This window comes from Ovis canadensis, chromosome 18 (assembly GCF_042477335.2).
Source record: "Ovis canadensis isolate MfBH-ARS-UI-01 breed Bighorn chromosome 18, ARS-UI_OviCan_v2, whole genome shotgun sequence".
Lineage (NCBI taxonomy): Eukaryota > Metazoa > Chordata > Mammalia > Artiodactyla > Bovidae > Ovis > Ovis canadensis.
The window spans coordinates 19,931,619-19,951,063 of NC_091262.1; the positions used below are offsets into that span (position 1 = coordinate 19,931,619).

At 40.7% G+C, this 19,445-nt stretch overlaps 1 protein-coding gene across 17 annotated transcripts in view; it reads left to right on the top strand.

Annotated features, from left to right (window-relative positions):
• TTC23 (tetratricopeptide repeat domain 23) overlaps positions 1 to 19,445 on the top strand; it is a 164,968-nt gene that overhangs the window by 11,791 nt on the left and 133,732 nt on the right. For 2 of the 17 annotated variants that reach the window (XM_069559232.1, XM_069559225.1), the window contains exon 1: positions 18,494 to 19,437. The exons of 14 other annotated variants lie outside the window; for them this stretch is intronic. In XM_069559232.1, coding sequence (XP_069415333.1) covers positions 19,335 to 19,437 — 103 coding nt within the window. In that variant the 5' untranslated portion in view covers positions 18,494 to 19,334. Of the gene's footprint in view, positions 1 to 18,493; positions 19,438 to 19,445 lie in introns of those variants that run through there. One more of the 17 variants, XM_069559238.1, reaches the window with a different exon arrangement.

Below are 19,445 nucleotides of genomic sequence, written 5' to 3' on the forward strand. Positions count from 1 at the left end.
GAGAGTTTTACTTCTTTTCCAATCTGGATTCCTTTTATTTCTTTTTCTGCTCTGATTGCTGTGGCCAAAACTTCCAGAACTATGTTGAATAGTAGTGGTGAGAGTGGGTACCCTTGTCTTGTTCCTGACTTTAGGGGAAATGCTTTCAATTTTTCACCATTGAGGATAATGTTTGCTGTGGGTTTGTCATATATAGCTTTTATTATGTTGAGGTATGCTGCTTCTATTCCTGCTTCTGCTGGAGGGTTGTTATCATAAATGGATGTTGAATTTTGTCAAAGGCTTTCTCTGCATCTATTGAGATAATTATATGGCTTTTATTTTTCAATTTGTTAATGTGGTGTATTACACTAATTGATTTGTGGATATTGATGAATCCTTGCATCCCTGGGATAAAGCTCACTTGGTCATGGTGTATGATCTTTTTAATGAGCTGTTGGATTCTGATTGCTAGATTTTTGCATCTATGTTCATCAGTGATATTGGCCTGTAGTTTTCTTTTTTTGTGGCATCTTTGTCAGGTTTTGGTATTAGGGTGATGGTGGCCTCATTGAATGAGTTTGGAAGTTTACCTTCCTTTGCAGTTTTCTGGAAGAGTTTGAGTAGGATAGGTGTTAGCTCTTCTCTAAGTTTTTGGTAGAATTCAGCTATGAAGCTGTCTGGACCTGGGCTTTTGTTTGCTGGAAGATTTCTGATTACAGTTTCAATTTCTGTGCTTGTGCTGAATCTGTTACGATTTTCTATTTCTTCCTGGTTCAGTTTTGATAAGTTGTACTTTTCTAAGAATTTGTCCATTTCTTCCAGGTTGTCCATTTTACTGGCATAACTTGCTGATAGTAGTCTGTTATGGTCCTTTGTATTTCTGTATTGTCTATTGTGATCTCTCCAATTTCATTTCTAATTTTATTGATTTGATTTTTCTCCCTTTGTTTCTTGATGAGTCTGGCTAATGGTTTGTCAGTTTTATCATTGACAAAGAACCAGCTTTTGGCTTTGTTGATTTTTACTATGGTCTCTTGTTTCTTTTGCATTTATTTCTGCCCTAATTTTTAAGATTTCTTTCCTTCTACTAACCCTGGGGTTCTTCATTTCTTCCTTTTCTAGTTGCTTTAGGTGTAGAGTTAGGTTATTTATTTGATTTTTTTCTTGTTTCTTGAGATATGGCTGTATTGTTATGAACCTTCCCCTTAGCACTGCTTTTACAGTGCCCTGCAGGGTTTGGGTTGTTTTTTCATTTTCATTTGTTTCTATGCATATTTTGATTTCTTTTTTTATTTCTTCTGTGATTTGTTGGTTATTCAGCAGCATGTTGTTCAGCCTCTATATGTTGGAATTTTTAATAGTTTTTCTCCTGTAATTAAGATCTTACTGCATTGTGGTCAGAAAAGATGCTTGGAATGATTTCAGATTTTTTGAATTTACCAAGGCTAGATTTATGGCCCAGGATGTGATCTATCCTGGAGAAGGTTCCATGTGTGCTTGAGAAAAAGGTGAAATTCATTGTTTAGGGGTGAAATGTCCTATAGATATCAATTAGGTCTAACTGGTCTATGGTATCATTTAAAGTTTGTGTTTCCTTGTTAATTTTCTGTTTAGTTGATCTATCCATAGGTGTGAGTGGGGCATTAAAGTCTCCCACTATTATTGTGTTATTGTTAATTTCCCCTTTCATACTTGTTAGCATTTGTCTTACATATTGTGGTGCTCCTATGTTGGGCACATATGGATTTATAATTTTTATATCTTCTTCTTGGATTGATCCTTTTATTATTATGTAGTGTCTTTCTTTGTCTCTTTTCACAGCCTTTGTTTTAAAGTCTATTTTATCTGATATGAGTATTGCTCTTCCTGCTTTCATTTGGTCTCTATTTGCATGGAATATCTTTTCCCAGCCCTTCACTTTCAGTCTGTATGTGTCCCTTGTTTTGAGGTGGGTCTCTTGTAGACAACATATATAGGGGTCTTGTTTTTGTATCCATTCAGCCAGACTTTGTCTCTTAGTCGGGGCATTCAACCCATTTATGTTTAAGGCAATTATTGATAAGTATGATCCCATTGCCATTTACTTTATTGTTTTCGGTTCAAGTTTATACACCCTTTTTGTGTTTCCTGTCTAGAGAAGATCCTTTAGCGTTTGTTGGAGAGCTGGTTTGGTGGTGCTGAATTCTCTCAGCTTTTGCTTGTCTGTAAAGCTTTTGATTTCTCCTTCATATTTGAATGAGCTCCTTGCGGGGTACAGTAATCTGGGCTGTAGGTTATTTTCTTTCATCACTTTAAGTATGTCCTGCCATTCCCTCCTGGCCTGAAGAGTTTCTATTAAAAGATCAGCTGTTATCCTTTTGGGAATTCCCTTGTGTGTTATTTGTTGTTTTTCCCTTGCTGTTTTTAATATTTATTCTTTGTGTTTGGTCTTTGTTAATTTGATTAATAAGTGTCTTGGAGTGTTTTGCCTTGGGTTTATCCTATTTGGGACTCTCTGGGTTTCTTGGACTTGGGTAATTATTTCCTTCCCCATTTTAGGGAGGTTTTCAACTATTATCTCCTCAAGTATTTTCTCATGGCCTTTCTTTTTGTCTTCTTCTTCTGGGACTCCTATGTTTCGAATGTTGGGGTGTTTAATATTGTCCTGGAGGTCTCTGAGATTGTCCTTATTTCTTTTTATTCGTTTTTCTTTTTTCCTCTCTGATTCTTTTATTTCTACCATTCTGTCTTCTACTTCACTAATCCTATCTTCTGCCTCTGGTTATTCTACTATTTGTTGCCTCCAGAGTGTTCTTGATCTCATTTATTGCATTATTCATTATATATTGACTCTTTTTTTATTTCTTCTAGGTCCTTGTTAAACCTTTCATGCATCTTCTCAATCCTTGTCTCCAGGCTATTTATCTGTGATTCCATTTTGATTTCAAGATTTTGGATCATTTTCACTATCATTAGTCGGAATTCTTTATCAGATAGATTCCCTATCTCTTCCTCTTTGGTTTGGTTTGGTGGGCATTTATCCTGTTCCTTTATCTGCTGGGTATTCCTCTGTCTCTTCGTCTTGTTTATATTGCTGTGTTTGGGATGGCCTGTCTGTATTCTGTCAGTTTGTGGAGTTCTCTTTATTGTGGAGTTTCTTCACTGTGGGTGGGGTTGTATGGGTGGCTTGTCAAGGTTTCCTGGTTAGGGAAGCTTGTGTCGATGTTCTGGTGGGTGGAGCTGGGTTTCTTCTCTCTGGAGTGCACTGAAGTGTCCAGTAATGAGTTATGAGATGTCTGTGGGTTTTGAGTGACTTTGGGCAGCCTTTATATTGAAGCTTAGGGCTGTGTTGCTGGACAATTTGCATGGTACGTCTTGCTCTGGAACTTGTTGGCCCTTGAGTGGTGCTTGGTTTCAGTGTAGGTATTTCAGACTCAAATTGAAGAAAGTAGGGAAAACCGCTAGACCATTCAGGTATGACCTAAATCAAATCCCTTTTGATTATACAGTGGAAGAGAGAAATAGATTTAAGGGCCTAGATCTGATAGATAGAGTGCCTGATGAACTATGGAATGAGGTTCGTGACATTGTACAGGAGACAGGGATCAAGACCATCCACATGGAAAAGAAATGCAAAAAAGCAAAATGGCTGTCTGAGGAGGCCTTACAAATAGCTGTGAAAAGAAGAGAGGCAAAAAGCAAAGGAGAAAAGGAAAGATATAAGCATCTGAATGCAGAGTTCCAAAGAATAGCAAGAAGAGATAAGAAAGCCTTCCTCAGAGATCAATGCAGAGAATAGAGGAAAACAACAGAATGGGAAAGACTAGAGATTTCTTCAAGATAATTAGAGCTATCAAGGGAACATTTCATGCAAGGATTGGCTCGATAAAGGACAGAAATGGTCTGGACCTAACAGAAGTAGAAGATATTAAGAAGAGGTGGCAAGAATACACGGAAGAACTGTACAAAAAAGATCTTCACAACGCAGATAATCATGATGATGTAATCACTAATCTAGAGCCAGACATCTTGGAACGTGAAGTCAAGTGGGCCCTAGAAAGCATCACTACGAACAAAGCTAGTGGAGGTGATGGAATTCCAGTGGAGCTGTTTCAAATCCTGAAAGATGATGCTGTGAAAGTGTTGCACTCAATATGCCAACAAATTTGGAAAACTCAACAGTGGCCACAGGACTGGAAAAGGTCAGTTTTCATTCCAATCCCGAAGAAAGGCAATGCAAAAGAATGCTCAAACTACTGCACAATTGCACTCATCTCACATGCTAGTAAAGTAATGCTCAAAATTCTCCAAGCCAGGCTTCAGCAATACATGAACCGTGAACTCCCAGATGTTCAAGCTGGTTTTAGAAAAGGAAGAGGATCCAGAGATCAAATTGCCAACATCTGCTAGATCATGGAAAAGGCAAAAGAGTTCCAGAAAAACATCTATTTCTGCTTTATTGACTATGTCAAACCCTTTGACTATGTGGATCACAACCAACTGTGGAAAATTCTGAAAGAGATGGGAATACCAGACCACCTAACCTGCCTCTTGAGAAATCTGTATGCAGGTCAGGAAGCAGCAGTTAGAACTGGACATGGAACAACAGACTGGTTCCAAATAGGAAAAGGAGTATGTCAAGGCTGTATATTGTCACCCTGCTTATTATATGCAAAGTACATCATGAGAAACGCTGGACTGGAAGAAACACAAGCTGGAATCAAGATTGCCGGGAGAAATATCAATAACCTCAGATATGCAGATCACACCACCCTTATGGCAGAAAGTGAAGAGGAGCTAAAAAGCCTCTTGATGAATGTGCAAGAGGAGAGCAAAAAAGTTGGCTTAAAGCTCAACATTCAGAAAACGAAGATCATGGCATCCGGTCCCATCACTTCATGGGAAATAGATGGGGAAACAGTAGAAAGTGTCAGACTTTATTTCTGGGGGCTCAAAAATCACTGCAGATGGTGGCTGCAGCCATGAAATTAAAAGACGTTTACTCCTTGGAAGAAAAGTTATGACCAACCTAGATAGTATATTCAAAAGCAGAGACATTAGTTTGCCGACTAAGGTCCGTCTAGTCAAGGCTATGGTTTTTCCAGTAGTCATGTATAGATGTGAGAGTTGGACTGTGAAGAAAGCTGAGCGCCGAAAAATTGATGCTTTTGAACTGTGGTGTTGGAGAAGACACTTGAGGGTTCCTTGGACTGCAAGGAGGTCCAACCAGTCCATTCTGAAGGAGATCAGCCCTGGGATTTCTTTGGAAGGAATGATGCTAAAGCTGAAGCTCCAGTACTTTGGCCATCTCATGCAAAGTGCTGACTCATTGGAAAAGACTCTGATGCTGGGAGGTATTGGGGGCAGGAGGAGAAGGGGACGACAGAGGATGAGATGGCTGGATGGCATCACTGACTCGATGGACGTGAGTCTGAGTGAACTCTGGGAGATGCTGATGGACAGGGAGGCCTGGCGTGCTGCGATTCATGGGGTTGCAAAGATCGGACACGACTGAGCGACTGAACTGAACTGAATTGATGGAGGTGTTTGGTGAGCTGCTGTCGATTAATGTTCCCTAGAGACAGGAGTTCTCTGGTGTTCTCAGGATTTGGACTTAAGCCTCCTGCTCCTGGTTTTAAGGCTTATTTTTACAGTAGCCTCAAGACGTATCCATGTATACAGCACCATTGATAAAACATCTAGGTTAAAGATGAAAAGTTTCTCCACAGTGAGGGACACCCAGAGAGGTTCACAGAGTTACATGGAGAAGAGAAGAGGGAGGAGGGAGTTAGAGGTGACCTGAATGAGATGAGATGGAATCAAAAGAGTTGAGAACAAGCTATCCAGTGTGTACTCCACAGTCTGGACCCCTCAGAGATGTTCACAGAGTTACACAGAGGAGAGAAGAGGGAGGAAGAGGTGGCCAGGAGGATAAAGGGAGGAATCAAAAGGAGAGAGACAGATCCAGCCTTTAATCAGTTCCCTAAGTGTTCTCCACAGCCTTGAACACAGAAAGAGATTCACAGAGTTGAGTAGAGAAGAGAAGGGAGATAGAGGCTACTTGGTGGAGAAAAAGGAGAGTCCAAAGCGGGAGGGAGCAGTCGAGCCAGTAATCTCACTCCCAAGAAAAAAATGGGTACTGAAGATTGGATTCTTAAAGGTACAAAATTGATAACAAATAGCAAAAAGCAAAGATTAAAAACCTAGACTAGAGATTGGATTTTCAAAAATACAATATTAAAGAAAAAAAAGTCACAAAAGTTATTTTTTAAAATATATGAAGTTTGCTTTAAAAAATAGGTTCTCCTTTTTTCTTTGCAAAGTAATAGTAGGTTATAAAAATGAAACTTAAAGGAGTAATAAAGGACTTAAATTTTTTTAATTAAAAAAAAAGAATGATAGTAAAAATATATCTAGGACTTTCTCTGGTGGTGTTGTGGGCAGTGTGGGGTCAGTTTATTTTCCGATAGTTCCTTGGTCCAGCTTATATTTCTCAAGATCTATAGGCCCCTTTCTATGTAGTCTGTACTAACCTGGTAGGGTTTTAATCTATTGCACCTGTCACTTCCAAGGGGGGGTCCCTCTCTTTTAACTTCTTCTGTTTGCTGGTCTCTTTAGTGTCTGATTTCCACTCTGACACAAGGGGGCGGTGGTGGACACTTTTTTAGGCTCATTTGTTTAGTTGCGCTGTGGGGAGGGAGGGATGCTGCAAACAAATAACACTGGCGTGTGCTCGCAATATCTCAGCCACACTAGGCCTGCCCCTGCTCACAGTGCATGTGCCCACCCTGCCCACACTGCTCAGGCTCCAGGTTGCTCCGCCAGGAACCATCCGATGCTGGCCCTGGGCTGCATGCACTTCCCAGGTCTAAGCCGTTCAGGTTCAGGCACTCGGGTAGTCCTAAGAGGCGCAGACTCGGTTGGGCCTGTGTTTTGTGCCCTTCCCAGGTCAGAGCAGCTCAGGTGATAAGTTGTTTGGCAAGCGCAGTCACTGCGACTTACCACCTCCCCCGTCCCTGCCACTTGGTTTTCTGGGTGTACAACTGGCGCACCTTCTCAGGTGGATGTTGACTGTCCAGAACCCCAAGAAGTCTTAGTTAGCAAAGAAGCCTGCTTGCAGTTTGGTAGATAATGCCTCTCTGGGGTGCAATTGCCCCCTTCCGGCTCTGGCTGCCTGTCACCAGAGGGGGATTGTCTGCAGCCGGCTAGCTCTGTTCAGTCCTTTGTTCAGTGAGCAGGCCTGGCAGTGTCTTAGGTTAGGACTTTTTGCATGGTAGCTATCCCACAGTCTGGTTTGCTAGCCCAAGTTAGTTCCCTCAGATTGCCCTCAGGGCATTCAGGCCTGGTCCTTACTCTAAGCAATGCAGCCTGCACCTCCCTGCTCAGTCCCCACTTGCTAGTGGTGGGTGCAGGTGTCTACACTGCTTCTCCATTGGGAGAGTTACCATTGGGCACATAATCTGGGTTTTAATTATTTATTTATTCTTCCTCCCAGTTATGTTGCCCTCTGTGGTTCCAAGGCTCGCCAAAGACTCGGCAGTGAGAGTGTTTCCTGGTGTTTGGAAACTTCTCTCTTTTTAAAACTCCCTTCCTGGGACGGAGCTCCATCCCTACCTCTTTTGTCTCTCTTTTTGTCTTTCATATTTTTTTCCTATCTTCTTACTAAGACAATGGGCTGCTTTTCTGGGTGCCTGATGTCGTCTGCCAGCATTCAGAAGTTGTTTTGTGGAATTTACTCAGCATTTAAATGTTCTTTTGATGAATTTGTGGGGGAGAAAGTGGTCTCCCCGTCCTATTCCTCTGCCATCTTAGGACCGCCTCCAGATTCTTACTTCTTGTTGTAACATTTTCTTTTCCACCTAGAGAAGACCTTTTCACATTTCTTTTAGGGTAGCTTTAGTATTGATAAACTCTTTTAGTTTTTGCTTCTTTTAGAAGTTCTTTATCTCTCCTTCAATTCTGAATGGTAATCATACTGAATACAGTATCCTAGGATACAGATTTTTTCCCTTTCTGCACTTTGAGAATATCACACCACTTCCTTCTGCCTGCAAAGTTTCTTTAGAAAAATTAAGTGACAATCTTATGGAGGGTTCCTTGTATATGACTCTGTTTTTTTCCTGCTGCCTTAATATTCTCTTTAAATTTTGCCATTTTCATCATAATATTTCTTCAATTCAGTTCAGTTTAGTCACTCAGTTGTGTCCGACTCTTTGTGACACCATGGACTGCAGCCTGCCAGGTCTCCCTGTCCATCACCAACTCCTGGAGCTTATGCAAACACATGTCCATTGAGTTGGTGATGCCATTCAACCATCTCATCCTCTGTCATCCCCTTCTCCTCAGACTTCAATCTTTCCCAGCATCAGGGTATTTTCCAATGACTCTCTTCTTTGCATCCAGTGGCCAAATTATTGGAGTTTCAGCTTCAGCATCAATCCTTCCAAAGAATATTCATGCTTATTTCCTTTATGCTAGACAGGTTGGATTTCCTTGCAGTCCAAGGGACTCTCAAGAGTCTTCTCCAACACCACAGTTCAAAAGCATCAATTCTTTGGCACTCAGATTTCTTTATAGTCCAACTCTCAACATGCATACATGACTACTGGAAAAACCATAGCTTTGACTAGATGGACAAAGCATTTGACTAGATTGGCAAAGCAATGTCGCTGCCTTTTAATATCCTGTAAGGTTGGTCATAACTTTTCTTCCAAGCATCTTTTAATTTTATGGCTGCAGTCACAATCTGCAGTGATTTTGGAGCCCCCCAAAATAAAGTCTGACACTGTTTCCCCATCTACTTCCCATGAAGTGATGGGACCAGATGCCATGATCTTAGTGTTCTGAATGTTGAGTTTTAAGCCAACTTTTTCACTCTCCTCTTTCACTTTCATCAAGACGCTCTGTAGTTCCTCTTTGCTTCCTGCCATAAGGGTAGTGTGATCTGCATATCTGAGGTTATTGATATTTCTCTTGCCAATCTTGATTCCAGCTTGTGCTTCATCCAGTCAAGCGTTTCTCATGATATACTCTGCATGGAAGTTAATAAGCAGGTTGACAATATACACCCTTGATGTACTCCTTTTCCTATTTGGAACCAGTCTGTTGTTCCATGTCTGATTCTTACTGTTGCTTCTTGACCTGCATACGGATTTCTCAGAAAGCAGGTAAGGTGGTCTGGTATTCCCATCTCTTTCAGAATTTTCCACAGTTTATTATGATCCATACAGTCAAAGGCTTTGGCATAGTCAATAAAGCAGAAATAGATGCTTTTCTGGAACTCTGTTGCTTTCTCCATGATCCAGTGGATGTTGGCAATTTGATCTCTGGTTCCTCTGCCTTTTCTAAATCCAGCTTGAACATCTGAAAGTTCACAGTTCACATATTGTTGAAAACTGGCTTGGAGAATTTTGAGCATTACTTTGATAGCATGTGAGATGAGGGTAATTGTGCAGTAGTTTGAGCATTCTTTGGCATTGCCTTTCTTTGGGATTGGAATGAAAACTGACCTTTTGCAGTCCTGTGGCCACTGCTGAGTTTTCCAAATTTGCTGGCATATTGAGTGCAGCACTTTCACAGCATCATCTTTCAGGATTTGAAACAGCTCCACTGGAATTCCATCACCTCCACTAGCTTTGTTCATAGTGATGCTTCCTAAGGCCCACTTGACTTCACATTCCAGAATGTCTGGCTCTAGGTGAGTGATCACATCATCATGATTATCTGGGTCATGAAGATCTTTTTTTGTGTAGTTTTTCTGTGTATTGCCACGTCTTCTTAATATCTTCTGCTTCTGTTAGGTCCATACTGTTTCTGTCCTCTATTGTGCTCATCTTTGCATGAAATATCTCTAATTTTCTTTAAGAGATCTCTAGTCTTTCCCATTCTATTGTTTTCCTCTATTTCTTTGCATTTATCACTAAGGAAGGCTTTCTTATCTCTCCTTAGTATTCTTTGGAAGTCGGCATTCAAATAGGTATATCTCCTTTTCTCCTTTGCCTTTTTTTTCCTCTTGTTTTCATAGCTATTTGTAAGGCCTTCTCAGACAACCATTTTGCCTTTCTTGGGGATGATCTTGATCACTACCTCCTGCACAATGTCACGAATCTCCATCCATAGTTCTTCAGGCACTCTATCAGATCTAATCCCTTGAATCTATTTTTCACTTCCACTGTATAATCGTAAGGGATTTGATTTAGGTCATACGTGAATGGTCCATTGGTTTTCCCTACTTTCTTCAATTTCAGTCTGAATCTGGCAACAAGGAGTTCATGATCTGAGCCACAGTCGGCTTGCATTTTTGTTTTTGCTGACTGTATAGAGCTTCTCCATCTTTGGCTGCAAACAATATAATCAATCTGATTTTGGTATTGACCCTCTGGTGATGTCTATGTGTAGAGTCTTCTCTTGTGCTGTTGGAAGAGGGTGTTTGCTATGACCAGCGCGTTCTCTTGACAAAACTCTATTAGCCTTTGCCCTGCTTCATTCTGTACTCCAAGGCCAAATTTGCCTGTTACTCTGGGTATTTCTCGACTTCCTACTTTTGCATTCCAGTCCCCTATAGTGAAAAGGATATCTTTTTGGGGGTGTTAGTTCTAGAAGGTCTTGTAGATCTTCACTGAACCGTTCAGCTTCTTCAGCGTTACTGGTCAGGGCATAGACTTGGATAACTGTGATATTGAATGGTTTGCCTTGGAGATGAACAGAGATCATTCTGTCATTTTTGTGATTGCATTGAAGTACTACATTTTGGATTTTTTGGACTCTTTTGTTGACTATGATGGCTACTCCATTTCTTTTAAGGAATTCTTGCCCACAGTAGCATTTGTGATGGTCATCTGAGTTAAATTCAACCATTCCAGTCCATTTTTGTTCACTGATTCCTAAAATGTCGATGTTCAGGCTTGCCATGTTCTGTTTGACCACTTCCAATTTGCCTTGATTCATTGCCCTAACATTCCAGGGTCCTATGCAATATTGCTCTTTACAGCATCAGACTTTACTTCCATCACCAATCACATCCACAACTGGATGTTGTTTTTGCTTTGGCTACATTTCTTCATTCTTTCTGGAGTTATTTCTCCTTTGATCTCCAGTAATATATTGAGCACCTACTGACCTGGGGAATTCATCTTATAGTGTCCTGTCTTTTTGCCTTTTCATACTCTTTGCAAGGCAGGCATGCTGAAGTGGTTTGCTATTCCCTTCTCTGGTGGACCACGTTTTGTCAGAACTCTCCACCATGACCTGTCTGTCTTGGGTGGCCCTATACAGCATGGCTCATAGTTTCATTGAGTTTGACAAGGCTGTGGTCCATGTGGTTCATTTCTTGGTATCAGTCTATTTGGGTTCATCTTATTTGGCACCCTGTGTGCTTCCTATATTTGGATATCTGTTTCCTTCAGGTTTGGAAAGTTTTCAGCTATAATTTCATGAAATACATCTTCTACCCCCTTCTCTCTCTCTTCTCCCTCTGGGAACCCTGTAATGGGAACATTGGTAGGATGATTATTATCCCAAAGATCCCTTAAATTGTTCTCATTTTATGAATTTGTTGTTATTTTTGCTATTTTGATTGGGTGATTTACTTTATTCTGTCTTCCAGATCACTTGCATTTCTTCTATATCATGTAGTCTGTTAATTCCTTCTAGTGTGTCTTTCATTTCAGTTATTATACTCTTTAGTTCTGATGGATTTTTAAAATATTTGTTTGTTCCTTGTTAAAATTCTCATTCTGTTCATCTCTTCTTTATTCAGTTTGCATTCTTATTACTACCAGATCAGTTTATTTCTCTTCTTTAGTTCTTGCCTTGTTGCAACAAAAATTTGGAACAACAAACTAAAGGGTTAAAACAACAGACAAGTTACAGCTCAGTTCAGCTCAAGCAGAAAGATATTTTGTTAGACAGATACTCCCAAGACATGGGAAGAGGCCGGCCCCAAAGAAATCTTTTTTTTCTCTCTTGCCTTCCCTGTTTTTATACTTCCAGAACTCTTCGTTTTGGTTATGCCCTGTGCAAAATAGGGCTTGTACCCATAACTGATCAATGAAGTGGAGTGCAACTGGGCATACAGTCAAGATTAACAATTTTAAGTTATATGACAGCAGTCTGTGTTGTTTATGTCTTCCTATAATTCAGTTTACATCTGTTATAATCAAATATAGAATATTTATAAACCCTTAATGGGTTCCTAGTTGCCTAAGATTGCTTGGAGAAGTCCCTGTGCTTATTTTGTATTCACTGTGTGCCTAGGGTGCATGTGCAGGAGTTGGAAAAGTCTCCATGCTTATTCTTGTAGCATATCTGTGAGCTCTCCTGGGTGTGTCTGGGATGGTTTTAGAGATCAGCTTGCATCTCTTTCAGCCAGGCCACCCCCTTGTCACTCTGTCTAACTTCCTACCTAACATTGCCAATGCTTCAAATTCTTTATATGGTGAACTGTTTATATCTGTTTCTCTTGTAGTTTTTTCAAGGATTTTCTCTTGCTCTTTTAATTATAACAAATGCCCTGTCCTCTCATTTTGTTTAACATCTCTGTTTCTATGAAATTAGGTGAAATATTTACCTGTTTCAGTCTTGAAGGGGCGTCCTTATGTGGGAGCATCCCTGTGCAGTCTGCATGTTCCTGGTGGCTTTGTTGGGAGAGCTGGATTTGACATGAACAGAAGTCATGCCTTACCTCAGGGTGAACTGGCAGCTCTCACCTTGGTAGGTGGTTGGACTAGAAATGGAGTGGCTGGAGTTAGAGAGCCAGGTTTGAGCTGAGGCTTCCTCTGCTCAGTGACTTTCACCAGCACACTGAAGGCAAGAGAAGGTCTTAAGTTGCCAGAGCAGAAACCTTGAGGCTCAGGTCCCAGCTGCCTCAGCTCCCTTCAGGTGTGTGCTCTCCTCCCTCTTGCCCCAGAGGGGAGCTGCACTGGAACCAGAGGGGCTGGTGCGGTCACTCGGCGTGTCAGGGCAAGGGCTGTGGCCATCCAGCTGGGGTCAGATATCTGGACTGCTCTTTGATGAACTGCCTGTCTAAGCACCAGGAATGGCTGCCCGCCGCCGTGCTCACGTGCCACTTCAGGCCCAAGCGTCCTTTGTCTGTGACAGCTGGCCCTCCCCACAGCCTCTACCACCCCCATTGCAGTGTGAAGATGAATGCTCCATAGAGCAGGCAGGGCCTGTGTGGGCTCTCAGCACGTGTCAGGATGTGAACTGCGGTGGTCCTGCCACAGACAGAGACGGGGCTCTTCTGTGAGCTTCCTTTGTTAGCACAAACAGTGGCTGCCCCTATCCTGCTTGATGGTTCTTGAGGTCTAAGCCAAGTCTGTGTATCACAGCTAGGCTCCAGAGCAAGAGTGGAATGTTCACTCAGCTCAGGCTGGTTGTGGGAAACCAGACAGACACTTGCACAGCCCTCAGTCTGCTCCCTCTGCTTTGCCTTGGGAGCGAGCAAGTGGGCATACAGTCCTCATGAATGGAATTCAGGGTTCCCACAGCCCTCCTGTTAGTCCCACCAGTCCTCCAACCAGCTGTGGGGACTTGCCTCCCCTGTGTCAAACCCCAAGACTGGAACACCCAATATTATTGTTCAAACCATGAACACCCCAGGGAGGATTGCCACTCCCGTGATCTCCCTTTTCCTCTGAATCCCCATTCAAGGGCACAGGTACTGACTTGATTTCACATCTTCTCTTCTTTCCTGACTCAGTGCTGATCTTTCTTACAGCCTTGCTTATATAGGAGTATTTTTGCCAGTCTCCAGTTAATTTTCAGTCAGAATCATCCACATTTAGATGTATTTTTGATGTATTTATGGGTGGAGGTGAGTTTTGTGTCCCCTTGTGGCTCAGCTGGTAAAGAATCTACCTGCAAAGCGGGGACCTGGGTTCAATCCCTGGGAAGATCCCCTGGAGAAGCGTAAGGCTACGCACTCCAGTATCCTGGCCCGGAGAATACTGGGTAGCAGAGTCAGACACAACTGAGTGATTTTCAGTTTCACTCCACCATCTTAGTCAGTTCCATTCTCACTCATTTTTATTACTAAATGATATTCAATTGTATGGACACTACCACATTGGTTTTATCCACTCAGAAGTTGATAAACATTTACACTACTTTCAGTTTTTAGCTATTATAAATAATAGTGCTATGAAGATGTTTACAAGGTTTTGTGTGAATGTGCTTTTAGTTCTCTTAGGTATATACCTAGAAGTGGAATTGCTGAGTCATGTGGAAACTATATGTTTAACTTTTTGAAAAATCACTCAACTGCTTTCTAAAGCGAATTAACAATTTTACATTCCAACAGTGTTGTGTGAGGATTCCAACTTCTCCACGTCTTCACCAGCACTTCTAAATGTCTGTCCTTTTGTTTATAATCACTCTGATGGGTGTGAAGTGATTCTCATTATAGTTTTGATTTGGATTTTCTTACTGACTAATAACAGTATGTTTTTTATTTCTTTTTCTTTTTAACACCCAAAACATTTTGGATTGGAGTATAGCTGATTAACAATGTTGTGGTAGTTTCCAGTGAATAGCAAAGGGACTTAGCCTTACAAACATGTACCCATTCTTCCCCAAGCCCCCTCACATCCAGGCTGGCACATAACACTGAGCAGGGTCCCATGTGCCATACAATAGGTCCTTGTTGGTTATCCATTTTAAATATTTCAGTGTGTACATGACCTTTCCAAATTCCCTAACTATCCTTTCCCCCCAACAACCATAAGTTCATTTTCTAAGTCTGTGAGTCTCTTTCTGTTTTGTAAGAAAGTTCATGTGTGTCATTTCTTTTTAGATTTACATATAAGAGATGTGATATGATATTTCTCCTTCTCTGTCTGACTGACTTCATTCAGTATGACACTGTCTACATCCATCCATGTTGCTGCAAATGCATTATTTCTTTCTTTTTGGCTGAATAATATTCCATTGTATATATGTACCACATTTTCTTTATCCATTCCTCTGTTGATGGATGTTTCAGTTGCTTCCATGTCTTGGTTATTGTAAACAGTGCTCCAGCGAACACTGGGGTGCATACGTCTTTTTGGGCCATGTTTTTCTCTGGATATATGCCCAGAAGTGGGATTGCAAGGTCATATGGTAGCTCTATTGTTAGTTTTTTAAGGAACCTCCATGCTGTTCCCCATACTGGTTGTATAGATTTACATTCCCACCAAAAGGAGGATTCCCTTCTCTCCACACCCTCTCCAGCATTTTGTGTGTGTGTGTGGATTAATGATAGCATTCTGAGCCACGTGAGGTAATACCTCACTGTAGTTTTTATTTGCATTTTTCTAATAACTAGCAATGTTAAACATCTTTTCATGTGCCTGTTGACCATCTCTATGTCCTCTTTGGAGAAATGTCTATTCAGATCTTCTGCCCATTTTTTGAATAGTTTGTTTTGATACTATTAAGAATTGATGCTTTTGAACTGTGGTGTTGGAGAAGACTCTTGAGAGTCCCTTGGACTGCAAGGAGATCCAACCAGTCCATTCTGAAGGAAATCAGCCCTGGGTGTTCTTTGGAAGGACTGATGCTGAAGCTGAAACTCCAGTACTTTGGCCACCTCATGCAAAGAGTTGACTCATTGGAAAAGACTCTGATGCTGGGAGGGATTGGGGGCAGGAGGAGAAAGGGACGACCGAGGATGAGATGGCTGGATGGCATTACATACTCGATGGACATGAGTCTCAGTGAACTCCGGGAGATGGTGATGAACAGGGAGGCCTGGCGTGCTGCGATTCATGGGGTCGCAAAGAGTCGAACACGACTGAGCGACTGAACTGAACTGAAGAATCATAAACAGTTTGTAACTTTGGAGCCATCCTTTATCGGTCACATTATTTTCAAATATTTTCTCCCATCTGTGGGTTGACTTTTTGTTTTGTTTATTGTTTCCTTTGCTATGCAAAAGCTTTTGAGTTTAAGTAAGTCTTATTTACTCATTTTCCTTTTATTTACATTATTCTGGGAGATGGATTGAGAAAGATATTGCTGTGATTTATATCAGAGAGTGTTTTGCATATGTTTTCCTCTGAGTTTTATAGTATCTGGTCTCACATTTAGGTTTTTAATCCATTTTGAGCTTATTTTTTGTGTGAAGTTGAGGAATGATATAATTTCACTTTTTTTACATGTTGCTGTGCAGTTTTCCCAGCACCATTTGTTAAAGAGATTGTCTTTCCAGCATTGTATAGTCTTGCCTCCTTTGTCATAGATCAATTGACCATAGGTGCGTGGGCTTATGTCTGGGTTTTCTATCCTGTTCCATTGATCTATATTTATATTTTTGTGCCAGTACCATACTGTTTTGATAACTGTAGCTTTGTAGTATAATCTGAAGTCAGGAAGCCTGTTTCCTCTGTTTTTCTTTTTCAAGATTGCTTTGTTTATTCAGGGTCTTTTGTGTCTCCATACAAATTCTGAGATTTTTTTGTTCTAGTTCTGTGAAAAATGCCACTGGTAATTTGATAGGGATTGCATTGAATCTGTAGATTGCCCTGGGTAGTATAGTCATTTGACAATATCAATTCTTCCAATTCATGAACATGGCATATCTTACCATCTGTTTATGTCTTCTTCAATTTATCAGCATCTTACAGTTTTCAGAGTATTCTTTTGTCTCCTTAGGTAGTATTATTTCTAGGTATTTTATTCTTTTTGATGTGATGATAAATGGAATTGCTTCTAGAATTTCTCTTCCTTTTCTTTCATTTTTAGTGTATAGAAATGCTACAGATTTCTGTGTATTAATTTTGTAATATGCAACTTTACCAAATTCACTGATGAGTTCTAGTAGTTTTCTGGTAGCATCTTTAGGATCTTCTATGTATAGGATCATGTCATCTATAAAAGTAACAGTTTAATTTCTTCTTTTCCGATTTGGATTCCCCTTCTTTTTCTTCTCTGATTGCTATAACTAGGACTTCCAAAGCTATGTTGAATAAAAGTGGTGAGAGGGACGTCCTTGTCTTGATCCTGATCTTAGAGGGAATGCTTTCAGCTCTCCACCGTTGAGTATGATGCTAGCTGTAGGTTTGTCATATATGGCCTTTATTATGTTGAGGGCTTCTCTGGTAGCCTAGCTGGTAAAGAATCCACCTGCAATGCAGGAGACCCTGGTTTGATTCCTGGGTTGGAAAGATCCCCTGGAGAAAGGATAGGCTACACACTCCAGTATTGTTGGGCTTCCTTGGTGGCTCAGTTGGTAAAGAATCTGCCTGCAATGCGGGAGACCTGGTTTTGATCCCTGGGTCTGGTTAGGTTAGGTTGTTTATTTGAGTTCTTTCTTGTTTCTTGAGATAAGATTGTACTGCTATACACTTCCCGCTTAGAACTGCTTTTGCTGCATCCCGTAAGTTAAGGACCAGTGTGCTTTTGTTCTCATTTGTCTCTAGATAGTCTTCCTTGATTTCCTCAGTGATCCACTGGTTGTTCAGTAGCGTATTGTTTAGTTGTCACATATTTGTGTTTCTTAGGGATGCTTGATACGATTTCAATTTTCTCAGATTTACCAAGTCTCACCCTGTGGCCCAGCATGTGGTCAGTCCTGGAGAATGTTCCATGTGCACTTGAGAAGAATGTGTGGCCTGCTGCTTTAGGATGGAATGTTCTATAAATATCAACTAAGTCCAACCCTTCTAAAATGTTATTTAAAGACTTTGTTTCTTTGTTGATTTTCTGTCTAGATTATATGTACATTTGTGAAAGTGGAGTATTAAAAGTTCCCCACTATTATTGTATTACTGACAATTTCTCTCTTTATATTTGTTATTATTTGCCATACATATTGAGGTGCTTCTATGTTGGGTCTATATATATTTATAATTGTTATATCTTCTTCTTGGATTGAACTCTTTATCGTTATGTAATGTCCTTCTTTGTCTCTTATAAAAGTCTTTGTTTTAAAGTCTATCTTATCTGATATGAGTATCACTAGTCCAGCTTTCTTATGATCTCCATTTGCATGAAATACTTTCTTCCATCCCCTTACTTTCAGTCTGTAAGTGTCCATAGGTCTGAGGTGGGTCTTTTGTAGACCACTCAGCCCGTATTGCTTTTGTATCTACTCAGCCAGTCTATATCTTTTGGTTGGTGAATTTAATCCATTTACATTTAAGGTACTTTACTTATTGATATGTATGATCCTTTTTGCTAATTGTTTTAGGTTCATTTTTGTAAATCTTTTCCTTCTTTTGTGTTTCCTGCCTAGAGAAGTTCCTTTAGCATTTGTTTTTAAACTGGCTTAGTGGTGCTGAATTCTCTTAACTTTTGCTTGTCTGGAAAACTTGATTTCTTCATAAAATCTGAATGAGAGTCTAACTGAGTAGAATATTCTTGGTTATAGGTTCTTCTGTTTCATCACGGAATAGGTCATGCCATTCCCTTCTAGCTTATAGAGCTTCTGTTGAGAAATCAGCTGATAACCTTTTGGGATTTCCCTTGTATGTTATTTGTCCTTTTTCCCGTGTTACTTTTAATAATTAATCTTTGTCTTTAATTTTTGTCAGTTTGATTACTATGTTTTGGTGTATTCCTCCTTGGGTTTATCCTGCCTGGGACTGTCTGTGCTTCCTGAACTTGGTTGACTATATCCTTTCCCATGTTGGGGAAGTTTTCAGCTAATAACTCTTCACATATTTTCTCAGATCCTTTGTCTCTCTCTTCTCCTTCTGGGACCGTTATAATGCAAATATTGGTGCATTTAATGTTGTCACAGAGATCTCTTATACGGTCTTCATTTCTTTTCATTCTTTTTTCCATATTCTGTTTGTAGCATTGTTTTTCACCACTCTTTCAGGTCATTTATCTGTCTTTCTGCCTCAGTTATTTTGCTATTGATTCCTTCTATTGCATTGTTCATCTCTGTTCCTTCTTTAGTTCTTTTAAGCCTTTGGTAAACATTTACATCTCCATTCTTTTTCCAGATCCTGAGTCATCTTCACTATCATCAGTCAGAATTCTTTTTCTGGGAGGTTGCCTATCTCCACTTCATTTAGTTGTTTTTCTGGGGATTTTTCTTATTCCTTCATCTGTTACATAACCCTATTTCTTTTCATTGTAGTTATCTTTCTGTGATTGTTGTATTAGTTCTGGAGGCTTCTGGGATTGTAGTTCTTATTTCTTCTGTCTTCTCTCTGGTGCATGAGGATAAGAGGCTTGTGCAAGCTTCCTGATGGGAAGGACTGGCTGTGGGGGAAACTGGGTCTTGCTCTGGCTGTGCTCTCATCTTGCTCAGTAAAACTTTAATCCAAGTGTCTGCTGATGGGTAGGGCTGTGCTCCCTCCCAGTTTGTCATCTGGCCTGAGATGACCCAGTCCTGGAGTCCACAGGTTCTGTGGTAGGGCTATGGGCAACCTCCAGGAGAATTTATGCTGAGACATATCCCCCAGGAACACTGCTACCAGTTCCCCTGTCCCTGTGGTGGGTCTCTGCCAACCCACACCTCTGCAGAAGACCCTCAAACACTCACAGGTAGGTCT